At 38.2% G+C, this 16,253-nt stretch overlaps 1 protein-coding gene across 2 annotated transcripts in view; it reads left to right on the top strand.

Annotated features, from left to right (window-relative positions):
- Ptprt (protein tyrosine phosphatase, receptor type, T) overlaps nt 1–16,253 on the top strand; it is a 775,250-nt gene that overhangs the window by 380,099 nt on the left and 378,898 nt on the right. For both annotated transcript variants that reach the window (XM_013518366.1, XM_005392501.2), the window contains exon 8: nt 11,021–11,130. In XM_013518366.1, coding sequence (XP_013373820.1) covers nt 11,021–11,130 — 110 coding nt within the window. The remainder of the gene's footprint in view (nt 1–11,020; nt 11,131–16,253) is intronic.

Raw genomic sequence — 16,253 nt, forward strand, 5'->3', positions numbered from 1 at the left:
TGCATCATGTATGTCTTTAACATTTATCATCTTACATACCGCACATTTCACTGTATCCTTTATTATCTGCCTTCTCCCACTAAAATGTACTCTATGGTACAGGATTTTTCTATTTTGTTTATTGCTACATTCCAAGCACTTAGAGCAGTGCCAGGAAGATAATATGCACACATAAATATGCTATAGAATCAACGAATCCTGAGTCCTTGGAGACAATGTGGAATTTATGATTATTTACCATAGAGATCAGAAGATTGTAGAAAACTCAGTAAACATCCTCAATAAGCTACAATAAGGTATGGCTTCTGTGGTTAGCAGTATAACACCATTCAGAGAGAACAGACTGAGGTAAGGACACCATTAGAAGTAGTAAGGATCCTAATTGGTTCTGCAAAAATTCAAATTAGTGATCTCCAGCCTATGCTAGAGAATTGTCAGAAAACATTAGGGGAATGGAGTGTGTAGGGGAGAAACAAATAGATTATTTACTGTATACCTTGCTACACACTTTCTGTATGTTAACATACAGGAGCCCCATGAAACTTACGAGGCAGACATTATCCCCCTTTTAAACTAGAGAAAGTGAGGTCTAGGTTATATGGCAAGTGAGAAGGGAACAAAAACCCCGAAGGTCCAGCTTCACCCCATGCCCTGAGTCACTGTACAATACTGTCTTATAGGTCCAGGTGATGAAAAGAAGAGCTGTAACTGAAGATGCTCACCTGATCATCTTTGTTAAACTGCCTTCCCAAAGAAACATACAGAACACCTTTAAAGTGGCCCTGGAAACCTAAAAGAACACCACACGCCTATGCCTGAAGGGACTAATGCAAGGTGGTATGGGGGAGGCAGACCTAAGTGGGAAGATGATGACCCAGCTGGGACTGCATGGAAAAGGAGCCCTCCCTGGGCACAAGTGAAGAGACTTCTGAGTTTAACTACATTAAACACTCAGCTCTCACTGATGGAGGCTAGGGCAGGGCAGCCATGGAACTGCAGAGCTGAAGACAGAGAGCTCAATGTGTGGGCAACTTCAAATGCCAGTCCGCAGTGCAGAGGAGGAGAACTCTCACTGAAGCTTGCGCCCAGAGTATATGGTAAACTATGGAAGGAAAGGGCTTTAAAAAGAAGCTGTCACTGGGAAGAGACTCTTGTTAAAGGAATAGGCAGCCTTCCTGGTAACCATAGGCTATCCCCTAAAGCATCTATAGAACCCACTCTCTGCAGAGAATCTCCCTGTTATTTGATTATTTTCCCTTCTTAACTACTCTTTATGTCACTCTCCAACAAGACAAACAAACCCTTATCTGGCCAATAATCCATAAGTATATCTAATTTCTTCCTTTTCCATGTGAGGTGGAAATATTCTACTTAAAATAAGATTTGTGTCCCTAGCAGAATGACCCAAAGACCATACTACCATATACCATTTTTTAAAAGATTGCCCAAAGAAATGTTACCGGACAGAGGGAAAGTGCATTCATTTATAGAAGAGGAATTAACAAACTAATGGCATTAATATTCCTGCATTGATCTTTGTAAAAGAGTTCAGAACTATTTACTAGACGCATGTTTAAAGAGTAAAAACTATAAAGAATAGTAAGGTCATAGTATGAAGCTAGCTACTACTAAATTAATGAGATGTTTACTTGTTTAGGCACTTGTATAAAATTTATTTCACAATGAAAAGGGTAAAAGAGACAAAAAAATACTATATATAATTTTATACCAGTGTATTTAAAAATTAGATGATATGTAAACATTTCCAGCAAATATAAATTTAAAAACCTGACAAGTGAAACAGTCATATATAATTCTACAACAAACACAGAAATTGAATCAATAGTTTAAATTTTTCCATCATAGAAAATATCAGTCCAATGTGGTTTTAGAAGTCCAGTTAGAAGGAGTTTGTAGTCCAGTCTTACATACAGACTTTCCCATAGAGAGAAAAAAAGGAACTTTCCTCTTCTTAACTTATGCCATGACTATAATCTTGATTTTAAAACCAGACAAGATTTTAATTCAAAAAAGAAATCAGATACAAATATCCCAAGCAAAACATTAGTGAACAATCTAAGACTGTGCAAATAGGAAAAAATAATCAGTTTATTTCAAAAAATCAATAGTGGTTCAACTTTAGTAAATCCATTTATGTAATTTGTTACATCAACATACTGAGAGAGGAGAAAAAAAGTATCATTACTACAATAGATTCAGTTAAAACTCAGCATGTTTAAAAAACAAAATATCCTCCTATACCAGGAATAAAATGAACCTTTTTAACCTGATAAAAGATAACTACAGAAAATCTATAAGCACCATACCCAAGGATAAAATAATAGCATCATTATCTTTAAAATAGGAAAAACAGAGATGCCTGTCATTATTTCCATTAATATTGTGTTGGTGGCAAGGAAATAAAATAGAGTTTAAAAACTGGAAAGGATAAAAGTATTGTTAACTATAGATTCTTTGATTATTTTTGTACTTATTTTCCAAAGAAGCCTTTATGTAAATTATTGGAATTGATATTAACATGTTTGCGAAAATGTCAACATTAAGAAGCTCACTGCATTTGTTCTCACCTAAAAAGGGCGTGGTGTTCCAATTTAAATTTACAATTTACAAATGCAATTCAAATATAAAGTATTTAGCCATGCTGTACATTGAACAAATTCTTCAGAATGTGCAAAAGACACTGAAGAAGGCCCAAATAAGTTCTATACCATGTTTATGTTAGGTTTCTGGTGCAGAAAAGAACCAAAGAAAAGAAAGAACACCTTTACTTCGGATATGGAGAGGAAAGGGCAGCCTGTGATATTAGAGTCCTCTGAGTCTAGGTAAGGGAGCTGGGGTTTATAAACACTCTGGCTAGGGGCAGACCTTAAGGGGCGGGCTTAGTGACATGTCAGAAGCTGATTGGGCGTTTCTTCAAGCGCACAGGAAGGGCAGGAGGAAGCTGTACTCCGGGCTGAGAGGAGCAGAAAAGCGAGGAGGGTGGTCATGGGGAAGCTAAACTGTTATTTTGGGCTTCAGCCATGTTAAGACCACCACTACCATAATAATTCATTCCTGAGCAGGAACCTATCAGTTTATAGATGGGAAAACTCAGTATTATAAAGACCCAATAATATGAAGGACATAAATCATTTCCAATTGATGTATAATTTATGCAATCCCGATACAAAACATTTTTCACCAATTTGCAAGCTGGCTTAACAACGTATATATAAGGGGAAAATTTTAAAAGGCTGTAACAGTTCTGAACATGAAATTCAAAATTACAAACATCAAATTTTGTAAATCATTGTTAATTAAGAAGGTGTAGTGCTGGGGATTTAGCTCAGCGGCAGAAGCGCCTGTCTGGCAAGTGCAAGGTCGTGAGTTCGGTTCCCGGTACCGGAGAAAAACCAAAAAAAAAAAAAAAAAAAAAAAAGAAGGTGTAATATTGACACAGGGTTGGTCTACTAGAACTGTTAAGCAAAATAGATCCTAGAATTAGGATTCACATATATGAGGAAATACAAAAGAAGGTAAAGGTTGCATGACAGATCAACTGACTAATTTGTTGGTTTTTTTTTTCTTTTTTTCAATAAATGGAATTGAGTGTAGGGAGAAAGAATTCAAATTGGATCTGTACTTTAAGCATAAAAACACAGTTGCATATGGGTTGAGGTTATTTTATTAAATGCATAATTTAAAAACTTTTGATGAGAATTTAAGAAAATATCCTTGTAACCCTGTGATAGAGAAAGTGTTTCTTAAATAAAATTGTTTTGTTTAGGTTTACTCAGAATCAGATTTGAGATGAAGTACTCATTGGAAAAAGTTTGCGAGATCACGCTACCCAGGGAGAAGGAGAGCAGATAGAAGTAAGCGAGGGAGAGAGGGGTTACCGAATCACCACATGAATGGCCAGGTTTTAGAACAGTGACATTTAAGTGTGGTCCAGAGACCATGACTGACTGACTCTTTCCAAACCAGAACAAGTACAAAAATAGAGTATTTTAAAATGAATACCCTGCATTTTTATTGATATTTAGACATTTTTTACTTTTCAGTTTCACTGTCCAAGTAATATTTTGGTTTTTCCAATGGTTTTGAAATCTTCCTCCTGCTTCCCCTTTCCCCCCTCCCTCTTTCTCCGCTTTCTCCTTATCATCATCATCATCATCATCATCATCATCATCATCATGTTCTCAGTATTTGATCTAGGCTGAGGAGTACTAGCAGAATAGTCTCAGTATTGTTCAACCAACTGTGGAGGAATCTGAGATATTCATCCATCAACTTTCTGTCTTTCATTGCTTGAAAGATATTTTGGGAGAATTAACTGGCATTTCTTGCTTGCCCTCTGTAGAGACCAAGGTTACTTCCACAGCTTTCTGGTAAAAGAGCAATAAAATGTTTTGTGTTAAGCATTATTCAATAGGATGTGGGTAGGACAGCAATGATATCTGCTACTAAGTTTGTCTCTCTCTCATATAAAAGGTGAAGGAGTCTAACAAATTAATAAAGGCTTTAGTAAAAAAAAAAATTAAGAATGGATGTATATCCAAAGATAAAGGAAAGATGCAAACTGAAATTAAAATAATAAAGAATAAATTTTATGGATTAATTATATAATCCATAAAAAATCAGTATTGAGAATTTATGAAGGACTTCTGCATATTAATAAAAAAGGCAACATCTAACAAATATTAAAGATGCTCAACCTCTTTAGTAAATAGTGAAAAGCATAGAAACTCTCTATGGCATATCATTTTCCATTTACCAGATGGTTTAGAAATTTAAAACTTAATAATTCAAAGTGTTTGTCAGTATGTAAGAAAGTAGAAACTTTCAGAATGTTTCTTGAGGGAGTCTAAACTCCAACTTGCACTTTGGAAAACGAAGACCTCAGTAAAGCTAAAACAGATATGCACTCAATCTAATTGTCCTATTCCTGAGTACACCTTAGGAAAATTTTATGTGTTCAATCACATGCACAGAAAATTCATATGAGTCCTCTTCAAAGGTAACAACACTCATGTCCATCTCATGTAAGGGGAATAATGTAACTCCCAGCATACTGGATGTCATGTATGCCTTGTTTGTAGTCCCCAAAATCAAAGAATGAATTTTTAAGGAACAATGGAGGTTAAGAGTAGGCAATATTTATTGAAAGAGATAGCTCCTGAGAGACAGAAGGGAACCTGGTAGTGGGTTGTTGTAGACCCTATTTCACAGAGGAAGTTTTATAGAGCAAAATCATGAGGTGGATACAAAATCACCAGCTGGGTGTAACATGGGTCAAAACTGTGATCAACCAATAAGATTACAAGTATAGCCACTTAGGTAATACTGATCCAATGGGAAAGCAGGTCACATAGCAAATATATATGGAAAGAACAAAGACTTTTTTAGGAAAGGATGGATCAGGAGGTCTTTGTCACACACTTGGGTAATGGATGTCTATCTTGATTTTATTGGACCAGGTGATATCAATTATAATATATTGCTTATCCCATGGGGAAGCATGTAGGCCTAGTCATTTTGTCTTTATCTTGAGGCCTGGCCTTCAACAGATGTGCTGTTAGCCATTGTGTTTTCATGTGTTGTAATATATTTTCATCTTCTATACTGACTCCCTGGAGGGCCTACCCCTGTCTGACTGCCTCTAATATTTTTACCTGACTTGAGCTGTCTATACTACATCTATAGTAGAATGGTGAAATAAATACAAAAGATGATTTTCATGGACTACAGGTGATTGAAATACAAGTATATACATAAATACAGATGAATCTCAAAAAATGAAGTTAAATGGCAAATGTGAATCTTGTAATAAAATACAGTCTATGCATGTATCAAGAAAACCTATGTGTATATAAAGAAAATCAAGAAAAGCTAAACCATATATTCTCTTGGGATAGATGTGTATACTTGTACCTACAGTTAAAGACAAAGAGAGTGAATAACATAAAATTCAGTGTAGTACCTGATTTTTTGTTGATGAGTATTTTAGTCACTTTTTTATCACTGAAAAACAATACCAAACACCCAGAAGTTAAAGGAGGAAAGGTTTATTATGGCTCATGGTTTGTAGAGGTTTTGGTCCATCCTTGACGGCTCCAAGGCAGGGCAGCGTGACAGAGTAGCATGGCAGAGAAGGGTTGCTCATGGCATGGCAAGAAACAGAGAAAGAGATCAAAGAAGGAGAGAGAGAGATAGATCCTTTAAGGCCAACACCATCTTTTTGGACCAGGTTTCACCTCCCAAATCACAATAAAATATAAACCCATCAGTGGACTACTCCACTGATGTGTATCACACTCCCGTGATCTGATCATCTAACCCAAAGCCCCACCTATGAGCACATGAGGCTTTGGAGGAACATTTAGATGTAAACTACAGTAATAGGGGAAGAAGGACTAAATAATGATGCTTCAATGCCACAAAGGTCTTATTTCTTAGAGCAGATAGTGGGCCTATGCATGTTCCCTTCATAATTATTCTTTAAATCTCTACATAATGACATATACTTTTTAATATCATGCACCACATTATAGGAGAAACTTTTTAATATAATGCAAAAACAATGGAAGCAAAGCAATAAAATCCTAGAAATGCAATTTGTAAGAAACAACAAAAACTCTCCATATTTTTAACCCAGGGAAAAAAGAAGCATTAATAAATGAAGATTAATGCAATATTACTGAGTAGAACCATTCATGGTTATACAAAGACATTCTTTGGCCCCCAAAGAAAGGAAAAATGCAACTGCAGTAAAAATTCAGATGGCATAGTTTTGAGATTTTGTTAAATTATTCTGAAGTTCTGGAAAAATAAATGAGTAGTCAAATCCCAGAAGACTTTCGAAAGAAGAATAATGAAAGAGAAGGCCTTGTTGTATTAAGTATTAAAACATGTCATCTCCATACAATAGAGATTGTCACAGCAAAGCTGCGGCTCAATGAAAGCCACACAACATATTGCCAGGAATAAAATAACTTGACATGTGATAAGATGGCTTTGAAATCACTGGGGACTATTCTGATTGGTCAATTAATTGTCCTAAGAAAATTGTGAGAAGTATATTCTACTGTGTACAATATGTGAAATAAATTTCAGATGGAGCACTGTGTTAGGTGTAAAAAGAAAGCACGGGAATGTTGTAAAATAAGTAATAAAATGATTCTCCATCTATATTGTCCATTCATCTGATCTGGAAAGAGGAAGAGAACTTGCTCTGAACTGGAAAGATCAGGTAAGGGAATGCTCATAGTTTTGAGATTCACCATCATAACCTCCATCGGATAGATTCTTCTCTACTTCCTTCAGACAGACGACCCCCACCTCCATCAGATGGACCGCATGAGAAATAAGTACAATGTGCATCTCTCCGTTCAGGTCGCTTTCCACTTTTAAATGATTAAAGCTTCTTAATTCTTTCCAAGTTATTGATGTCATTTGTCCTACACCCCACACTATACTACTAGATGGCTTCATCCTCACTTCTTAAGAAAATAGAGCCATTTGGGAAACCTGAACCCCTACCTCCAAAGCATCTGCCCATTTCCATTCTCTCCCATCTGTCATAGAAGGAAGGGGACCTTGATTCCAACCATTCCAATTCTTACCTTTTTAAAAGGGCCCTGCCAATATCAGTTAGCACTTCCCTTTCTCACCCTTCTACCTCTTCCTCCTAGTGTGGATTTTTTCTGGTTGCTTTAATCATGCCCTGACCTCCCACTGCCCCTCTGTATTAATTCTCTGAGTCTCAGTTCATCTTCGGGAGTGAGCACTGCTTTGGTTCCAAGCATCATGCCTGCTATTCTTGCATTTTCTTCCTCCTCATAGCCCACGTTTCTGACTTGTCTCACCTTATCTTCCATTCTCTTTCCAGCCTCTTCCAGGATGGCGTGTGATAACAGAGTAATTTCTAAAATTACTCTTGCCTGAGTCACAAATAGCCTTGAGGACACTGGGTAGTGGACAAAAATAAGCCTACCTCTTACTTGACTGTGCAGCCATATCTTTCACTCTTGACCAGTCTTTCAACAAACCTCTTTCCTGTCTTCCATGTACAGCTCGTCTTCCTCCTTTTCCTGTTGCCAGGAAAAGGTAATACCAATGCCTGAATACCAACTGAATACCAACTCCCAGTTTCTGCACTCCCTGAATACCAACTCCAAGTTTCTGCACTTATTTTCCTCCTTATTGTTAAGACTGGAATTCCTCTGAGCTGAGACCTGTCTTTCCCTCTCTGCTCTGTATTCCTCTTGTACTATCTATTCTCTTACCATGGTTTCAATTTCCAAGCCTTGGGACCCACTTTTATGTTCAACTTTTTTCACCCACCCCACAAGAATGTTCTACATATACCTCAAGTAAAATAGGACAAAAACTGAGCTCACTATCGTCCTCTCCAAATATGGTCTGCCCTTTATGAACAATAATCTGATCCTCCAGTTGTACGAAGCAAATGGCTGGGCTGATCCACGACCCATACCGCTCCTCCTTTGTCTTTACTCATCACCATCAAGTCCCATTGTTTTAATGTGACTAAAATCTCCTACACAGTCCATTTCTCTTTTACTCTCCCTCTCCCTAGACCACCTTTTCTCCAAAAAATGACTCTAGCAACTTCCCAACTGATTTTCCTCTTTCTACCCTTTCTACCCTTGACCTCAAAAAGCCACCACCCACACTCCAATGCTTCCTGCTTTTGCTCTGTAACAGCTACTTATCCATCAGCTCTAACTTATTTGCTCCTCGATATCCTGACTTGCCAGCTGGATTTTCTCTGCTTGATATTCTATTACTACTATATGCCTTCATCTCAGATTTATGATAGCAACTTTAATAAATTAATTGCAGCTATAACTATTTAATCTTTCTTCCCCAGAGCATAAGCTTTATCAAAAATGTGAGCACATCTCTCTTGTTATTGGTGCATCTATAATGTTCACCATAATCCTTCGAACATATTAAATGCTCAGAAAGTATTTGCAGTGAGGAAGAGTAAGAAAAGGAAGACCTACAATAAAAGTTTTAATGAATTAAAAGCACTTACCTACATAAATGATTTTGAAACAAAAGCCAGAAGAAACAATTTGTAAACTATTCACAAAGAAAACTGAAGTCCTTACAGAAAGATTATAATTACAAGCCCATAAGACAAAGATGAGCAAAAATACAGAGCCATACGGGAAAATGAGCACAGGGTGGAGAGAGCATCTTCCTAAAAGAATCAATGCAAATGGCTAATTAAACTGAAAAAAAAGTCTGTGCTCTCCAGTAGGCTAAAAACGATACACACATGCACTTAATTTTTTAAATAGTGTTGGCAGAGATCAGAACTAAGCATATTCTTTTGTTGGAGAGTCCAGATTTGTACCAGCTTTCTAGAAGGCAATCTGGTATTACATGTCAAAAATCTTAAAAATAAAATAGTGTGTCTCATATGGCCTAGTAAATTAATTTCCATGGATTTATATTCAAGACATCATTACATTTGCATGAAAATATTTATAAGAATTCTCCTTCCAGTGTTCCCGATAATCATGAAGCATTCAAACCAGCTTTGTGTCCACTAATAAAGGATTGATGACTATGAGTATAATGGGGGCATCCTTCTCTAGCAGCTATTATAATACATGGTCCCAAAGAATGCTTAAACATTTTTAAGACTATGACTTGTTCAGTGATGAAAGAAGGTCACAGCACAATATATACAGTAGAGTTTACATTTTTAAAGAATTAAAAATACATATGCATAGACATCTTTTATATTTTTTATGAATAAAAAATTTATGTATGGATAAAAATGCTGCAACAAAAATACCTTTGCCTGTGGGTATTATGAATGATTTTGTTTTTCCTCTTTTTAATATCCTTAATATTCTCCAAATTGTGTGTATTGTACCTATAATGAAAAAAAAGAGCTAAATGTATTTTAATTTAACAATGGGGAACTGATTGCAACATATGGCCAAGGCTTTATATAGAGAAGCATAGCATAATGATTAAGAGTATATGCTTTGAAGCTCCTAGACAGGTGTTCAGTTCCCTCTTTGCAATTTAAGAGCCATCTGACCTTGAACAAGTTATTTAATTCTCTCAGTCTCAGTTCCCTTATCACCACAAAGGAGATAATACATACTGGGCAGAACTCTTTTGTGGCTTAAGTGAAATAATGTATGTAAAATTCTGATCAAAGAGTAAGTGCTTAATAAAAGTACCTGCTTTTATAGTACTGAAATATAAATAGATCTGGTACCGATTTACATGAATTCATGATTCCCTAGAGGTGTATAACTGAAAGTGTGGAGAATCATTTAGCTTCTGGTTTAGCACCTTCCAGTCTGTTATAAGGATGGTGGAACCCGGCAGGAAGAGGGTGATAGGAAGATGGCCCGTTAGAGCAGCAGCACCAGGAGTAGTTGTGCTCATTAGGGCAAAATGCTGGCGTAAGTCATTCATCCAATACCATGCCAGTATTGGAGACTCAGCGGCAAGATAAGGTAGCTGCCTTCTTCAAGCAAGACAGGCTTCTAAATACATTGAAATTTCAAGGCACAGGGTTCCTGGAGGACTCAGAAATTAGGAAACTACAGTTGGAGAGAACTTGGCATTGTTAGAAAAATAAGAATCGGAAACATGATGGTGAAGCCCAACCTGCATTTCTCAAACACCAGTTCTAAATCCTAAGCCCACATTCCCATTTGGTAGCAAGACTGGGGCCTAAAGAGGAGCCAACCAATTATGGCCTACAGTTGAATCTGGCACATTGCATATATTTAGGAATATTTTTTGAGGACAGAGATACCCCACTCATTTATGTATTTTTGTAGTAAATTTTGTGCTAAAAAGGCAGAGTTGAATAGTTGCAACAGAGACAGCATGGCTCATAAATCCTAAAATGTTTACATCTGATTCTTTAGAGAAATTGTGCAAACTTATATTCTAGACCAATGGGACTAGAGAAGTGACATGGATGATAATATCAAGTTCACACTTTTCCTTTCTGTAGTTCCAGGAGCTGTTCCTCTTGAATCCATCCAAGGGGGACCTTTTGAAGAGAAGATCTACATCCAGTGGAAGCCTCCCAATGAAACCAACGGTGTTATCACACTTTATGAGGTAAGGAAATCCCTTGGGCTGCTTCAAATGGCTCAGCTACATTCAATTCTCTGGGGAGTTAAGTAGGCACATACTATTCCACTGAGGATATAAAGATGAGGGAGATACAACTTGCCAAAAGTTTTTGTTATGGCAAAATTCGGGCTGTATTCTGCAAGAGACCAAAAAACTCTATGAGAACAGACAGAGTTTTAGTTTAGACCAGTCACCTCTCATCCTGACTTGCAAGTCAGGGAAGTGGGTGAGTGGGGCCTGCCTTTGTCCCACCTTATATATTTTTGGTTTCCATGGTAACAGATTGGAATGTTGTAGCCCTGGCCACATGTTGTTTTCCTTGTGCCACGTGACCAGGTCAGGCTTTGGTCATGAGCCCAACCACGATGATGTATACTTTCTGTACTGTGTTTTATATGTCCCCCTTTAGGTAACCATACACTTTCTTTATAGTTACAGTGTTTATCTAGGGCCAGGGAAGGGATGAAACAACCCAGGCAGGGCTACAAGTGGTTATCTGGGCCTGGGTGTTCTTTGTCTTTAGAGAAACATTCCAGGGCTAAGCCAGGACTGCAAAGTTAATGTTTTACAACCCCTCCGGGATGTTTCTCAAGACACATTTTAAGGCTTGCATTAAGACTGGAATTATTGTATCTTAAAATGATATGCTAAGAGTTGCCATCCCCTACATTTTCTGACAATACACTGGGAAGAACATACCAGAGCACACACCTGAACTATCTTGATAGCCTCCAAGACATACAAGTCTGAATACACAGTAAGCATTGAAGTGATTGTGTGACAAATTGGTCCTTTAGGCAAAGGAATTAAATTGTCTCCTGTAGAAGAGAGACCCAGATCTGGTAAACAATAATTGAAATTCATCTGGAAAACCATAATACTCACATGGAACCTCAATACTCCGATGGTGTTCACTGTACCTGCATCAGTCCTTGGGCTTGGAAAAGAATCCCAACATTATTCTCTACCTCAGGGTTACAGGATTCTTGAGCTCTAAATTTCTATGTGCCCTAAGCATATTGTGTTATTAGCCAAGAAATAGTGTCCAAATCCTGCACCATGCTTTAGCTTTACATTGAGATAGAAGAGAGTCTACTCAGATAGAAATATACTCACTAAACCAACACAATATGCTTCCTAAAAACTTGTAAAATTAAAGCTGTATAGAAATCCATTGCAAACCAGAATGAAAAATCTTCAAAAACAGTGAATAGCAAGAATTTAAGTACTAGATGCAGAGAAGACTGGCTTTCTTCACACTCACTGTGTTCTAACACACCATGAGATTGCAATACTGGATAAAACAGACCAAAGCAAATGAAAGGGTATGGGTACTGATGCTGGAAAGATACAGTCCAGGATCCTAGTAGCTCTACCGTGGTCTCACATTACCTTTGGCAGGATTCTCCTTTCTCCCTGCATGTTTCCTCATCTGTAGAATGAAGATGAGAGTCACAGCTTCAAGGTCACTCTGGCAAGTCTGGAGAAGGAAAAGGCACAAGTTTTTCCAGGATGAAACATGTGCTACAGGTCCACAGAGAGACTTTACCCACCAGGCTCACACAGAAACATCCATCTGTAGGGAGTGGGCTTGGGAGGAATATCAAGGAGAATTTGATGAAAGACAAAGATTCAGGATCAGTGTGGTGAACCCATAAGCTTGACGGAGACATAGATGGTCCCTAGTGCTCTCTGAAGCAGGATATTATCCAGTCCATCTCCCTGAATCTAACAGCTCTCAGAAAAGCTATGTAATATCTTCAGTTTAGAAACTACAGAGTACTTGATAAAGGAGGGAAAGACAAATCTGTTCCCATCATTTGTGGGCCCTCCTGGCCCGCAAGAAGAAGCTCGCTTCCTGGTTTGTTATACCAGGAGGTACACATAGGATGTGGTCAAGGCCTTGCAGGAAAGCGTGGGCCTGAAAATTTAACTGAATCAAAATCCACTCATTCCAAAGCTACATGATATTGTCTGTAAAGTCAAGACTACAATCACATGGATACACACACCCATAAGAGATTTGTTGTATATAGTAAGTTGCTGGTTGTCTGGCAGAAGGAAAGGACCCATGACTTCAGGAGTGATAGTAATGTTATGGAAGAATCTTAGCGCCACCAGTACAATGATTTTGGAATCTATCACTCAGCAACATTTCCAAGATTTAGGGGACCTTTCAATTTTTATTAACATTTCATAAAAGATCCAATTCCAAAAAATATAGGAAGGATATAATTTCAGAATAAAATGCAACCTTTCAAATTAAGTAATTTTAGCCTCATGAACAATCATGCCAATTGCCTTTGTTTTCATTTTGCCTTGGAAAAATGATAATTTAGTCCTTTGGATACCCACATGTGGAAAGCACTGGGCTGGGCCATGGAGTAGGTGGGGTCATCTGGGTCATCTGTCTGCAAAGACTTCTTCCTTGAGAGTAAGATGCTTCTCTCATGCCTTGGACTGGACTAGCCACACCATGCTACTATTCCATGATAAGAAAAAAGAAATAGATGGAAAGAGAAAAATGCAAACCCAACTGCAGGTTAGACGCTCTGTTTGAGCAATAGCTCTTGAACTGGAAGCATCAGTATGTGGGACCCTTTCTGGAGCTCTGGGTACCAAGGTGGGAAACAACTGAAGGGACACCAGCCTAGTGCTTTGTGCATTTTCAAATCTTGTTGCCAGGGATGTAGGCATTTCCTTGAGGGACTCTACTGGAGACAGCTATGGTAAAATCTTGAAGTAGCTTCTTGGCTGCTCCTTTGGCTGTGAGTACAGGGAACGAGAGCCAGAAAATTGCAGCTGGCTTTTTTTGGTGAGAGTTTGAGCCAATCCTTTTGGGAGTGCACCAGAATGCTTGGGCATGCTCTGAAGAAAGCAATGAGTTTGTGGACTTCACTATTAGATTTTGTGCATAGACATGACTGTGATCATGTGCATAATGTGAGACCCAAGAAACTAAAAATGTTGACGTTTTGAGATCAGGCAGACTAAGTCTGAGTCCCAGCTCTGAAAATTACCTGCTGTGTGACTTTTAGTACTTCAAGCAACCTCTTGAAACCTTCAGCTCTTCATCTGGAAGATGAGGATAATAATAACACTAACATTGTAGGGTTGCTGTGAGGATCACATTAACCTTCTGTTTAGCTCAGTGTTTGGCATTTAGAAGTAACATTGTAAATTTTAGCTGTTATCATCACATAAAGATTGAGGAGGTTGGGGGCAGAAATGTGAAGTGAAAACGTCACCCAGGCAGGATGCAAATGCCTGTCTCCTGAATTCAGGTGCTGCATCCCTGGATATAAGTCTGCATTGCACTGGCGTGGTTAGAAATGCAGCATCCCACACCTCACCCAGTCTTCCCAAATCAGAACTTTCATTTTTAACAAAATTCCCGGGTGATTTGTATGGGCATTAAATATTGAAGAGGACTCCTGTAGAAAGCTTTTACCAATAGACAGAAGAATATTTTCTCCCAAGCAGAGAGATGGTAAATTGTCTCCAAGCTGAGCTCAAACCAGTCTTGCTGCAGATTATAAGGAGGAGACTTTACTTTTAAAAGCATTTATAACAAAATATGTGTTTATGAGGCAATTTCCAAACTTAATTAGATGAAACCAATTTGATTTTTAAAATTAGGTTCTAGTTGTAATTTCAAGAGAGAAATCTATAAATTACAAATGGAAGAGACATCTAAAACTGTCTATGCCCTCTTATGTACAGTCTTGTACTTGGCAAAGTCAAAAGCAAAGAAAAGAAATAAAAAATAAAGAAGAGGAGGGAAGGGGAGTTTCATTACTGGAACTGTGTAAATATTTTACACCCAGCACATGCATGCAATATATTTGCTTGCCTGTGAATCCAATTCACAGCCTCTGGATTTATCATTGGACAATTGCCACCTCTCCCCAATGTGAATGGCTTTGACTAAGTCACATTCTGTCTTTGGCCTGGAGTTCCCTTTTCATGAGGTGTCAGACAGTTCTAGGCTCCAATTGGATAAGAAAAGAGGAATAAATACATCCTTGTCAAACCCACAGAAGCAAAGGTTATACCTCATTATGGAGGTGCTTTGTATTTAAACCTTTCCTTTTCTTCAAGGCTAAAGCAGTGATGACACCTGAAGAAAACCAGCTAATTGAAAAGCCCTAGAATGGCAATAACTTCAATATGTTTGAAAATAGGAAGCCAGAGTTACCAGAGCTTCATGAGCACAGAGGACAGCAATGAGCTCATGTGGAGGAGTGAATGGGCAGGGGCAGGGTATGAGGGCTCCTGAAGTTTTCATTTTATCCTGAGAAGAAAGGAAAACCCTAGGAGGGTTTAAAGCAGAGAAATGAAGGAATCAGATTTATATTCTTAAAAGATCACCTGGCTGTTGTGTACATAATATTTTGGGTATACCTGGATTGTGTCAAGAGGCAAGAATATTTTTCTTATCTATCATACTGCAGTGAAAGCTCAGCTCTTTCTTGGAAGACCTTGTACGCTGGTAGAAGATGTCAAAGCTTTGTCGCAGCTGCCTTTTGCTGCTGTGAAGTGGGCTTTGATACTGTGTTAGCTTTCTATCACTGTGACAAACTATCCGAGAGAAAAAACTGAAAGAAGAAAATATTTTCCTGGGCTCATAGCTTCAGAGGTTTCAGTCCATGGTTACTTGGCCCACGCACTTTGGGCCTGTGATGAAGGTGAAGCAGCATGGTATAATAGAGAACGTGGCATGGAGCAAAACTGCTCACCTCATGTGGTGTGGAAGGGGAGAGAAAGGGGGGAGGGGAAGAGAGAGAGAGAGAGAGAGCGCATACCAGGGTCCCAGTGTCCCTTACAAGAGCACATCCCTAATGACCTCACTTTCTTCCACTAGGTTCCGCCTCCAAAAATTTCCCCCCACTTCTCAATAGCGTCATTCTGGGGAACAAGTCTCTAACATATGAGCCTTTGGGGGCCATTTAAGATCCAAACCATAGCAACATTTTCCACTCAGTAACAAGTTTTTATCTTTTTTTTTTGTTTTTTCCTGTCCTGGGAGTTGAATCTATACTGTTTGCCCTAAGCAACATCCCCAGCCTTTTCTATCTTATTTATTTATTTATTTATTTATTTATTTA

This window comes from Chinchilla lanigera, unplaced genomic scaffold (assembly GCF_000276665.1).
Source record: "Chinchilla lanigera isolate Chin_1 unplaced genomic scaffold, ChiLan1.0 scaffold00044, whole genome shotgun sequence".
Taxonomy (NCBI): domain Eukaryota; kingdom Metazoa; phylum Chordata; class Mammalia; order Rodentia; family Chinchillidae; genus Chinchilla; species Chinchilla lanigera.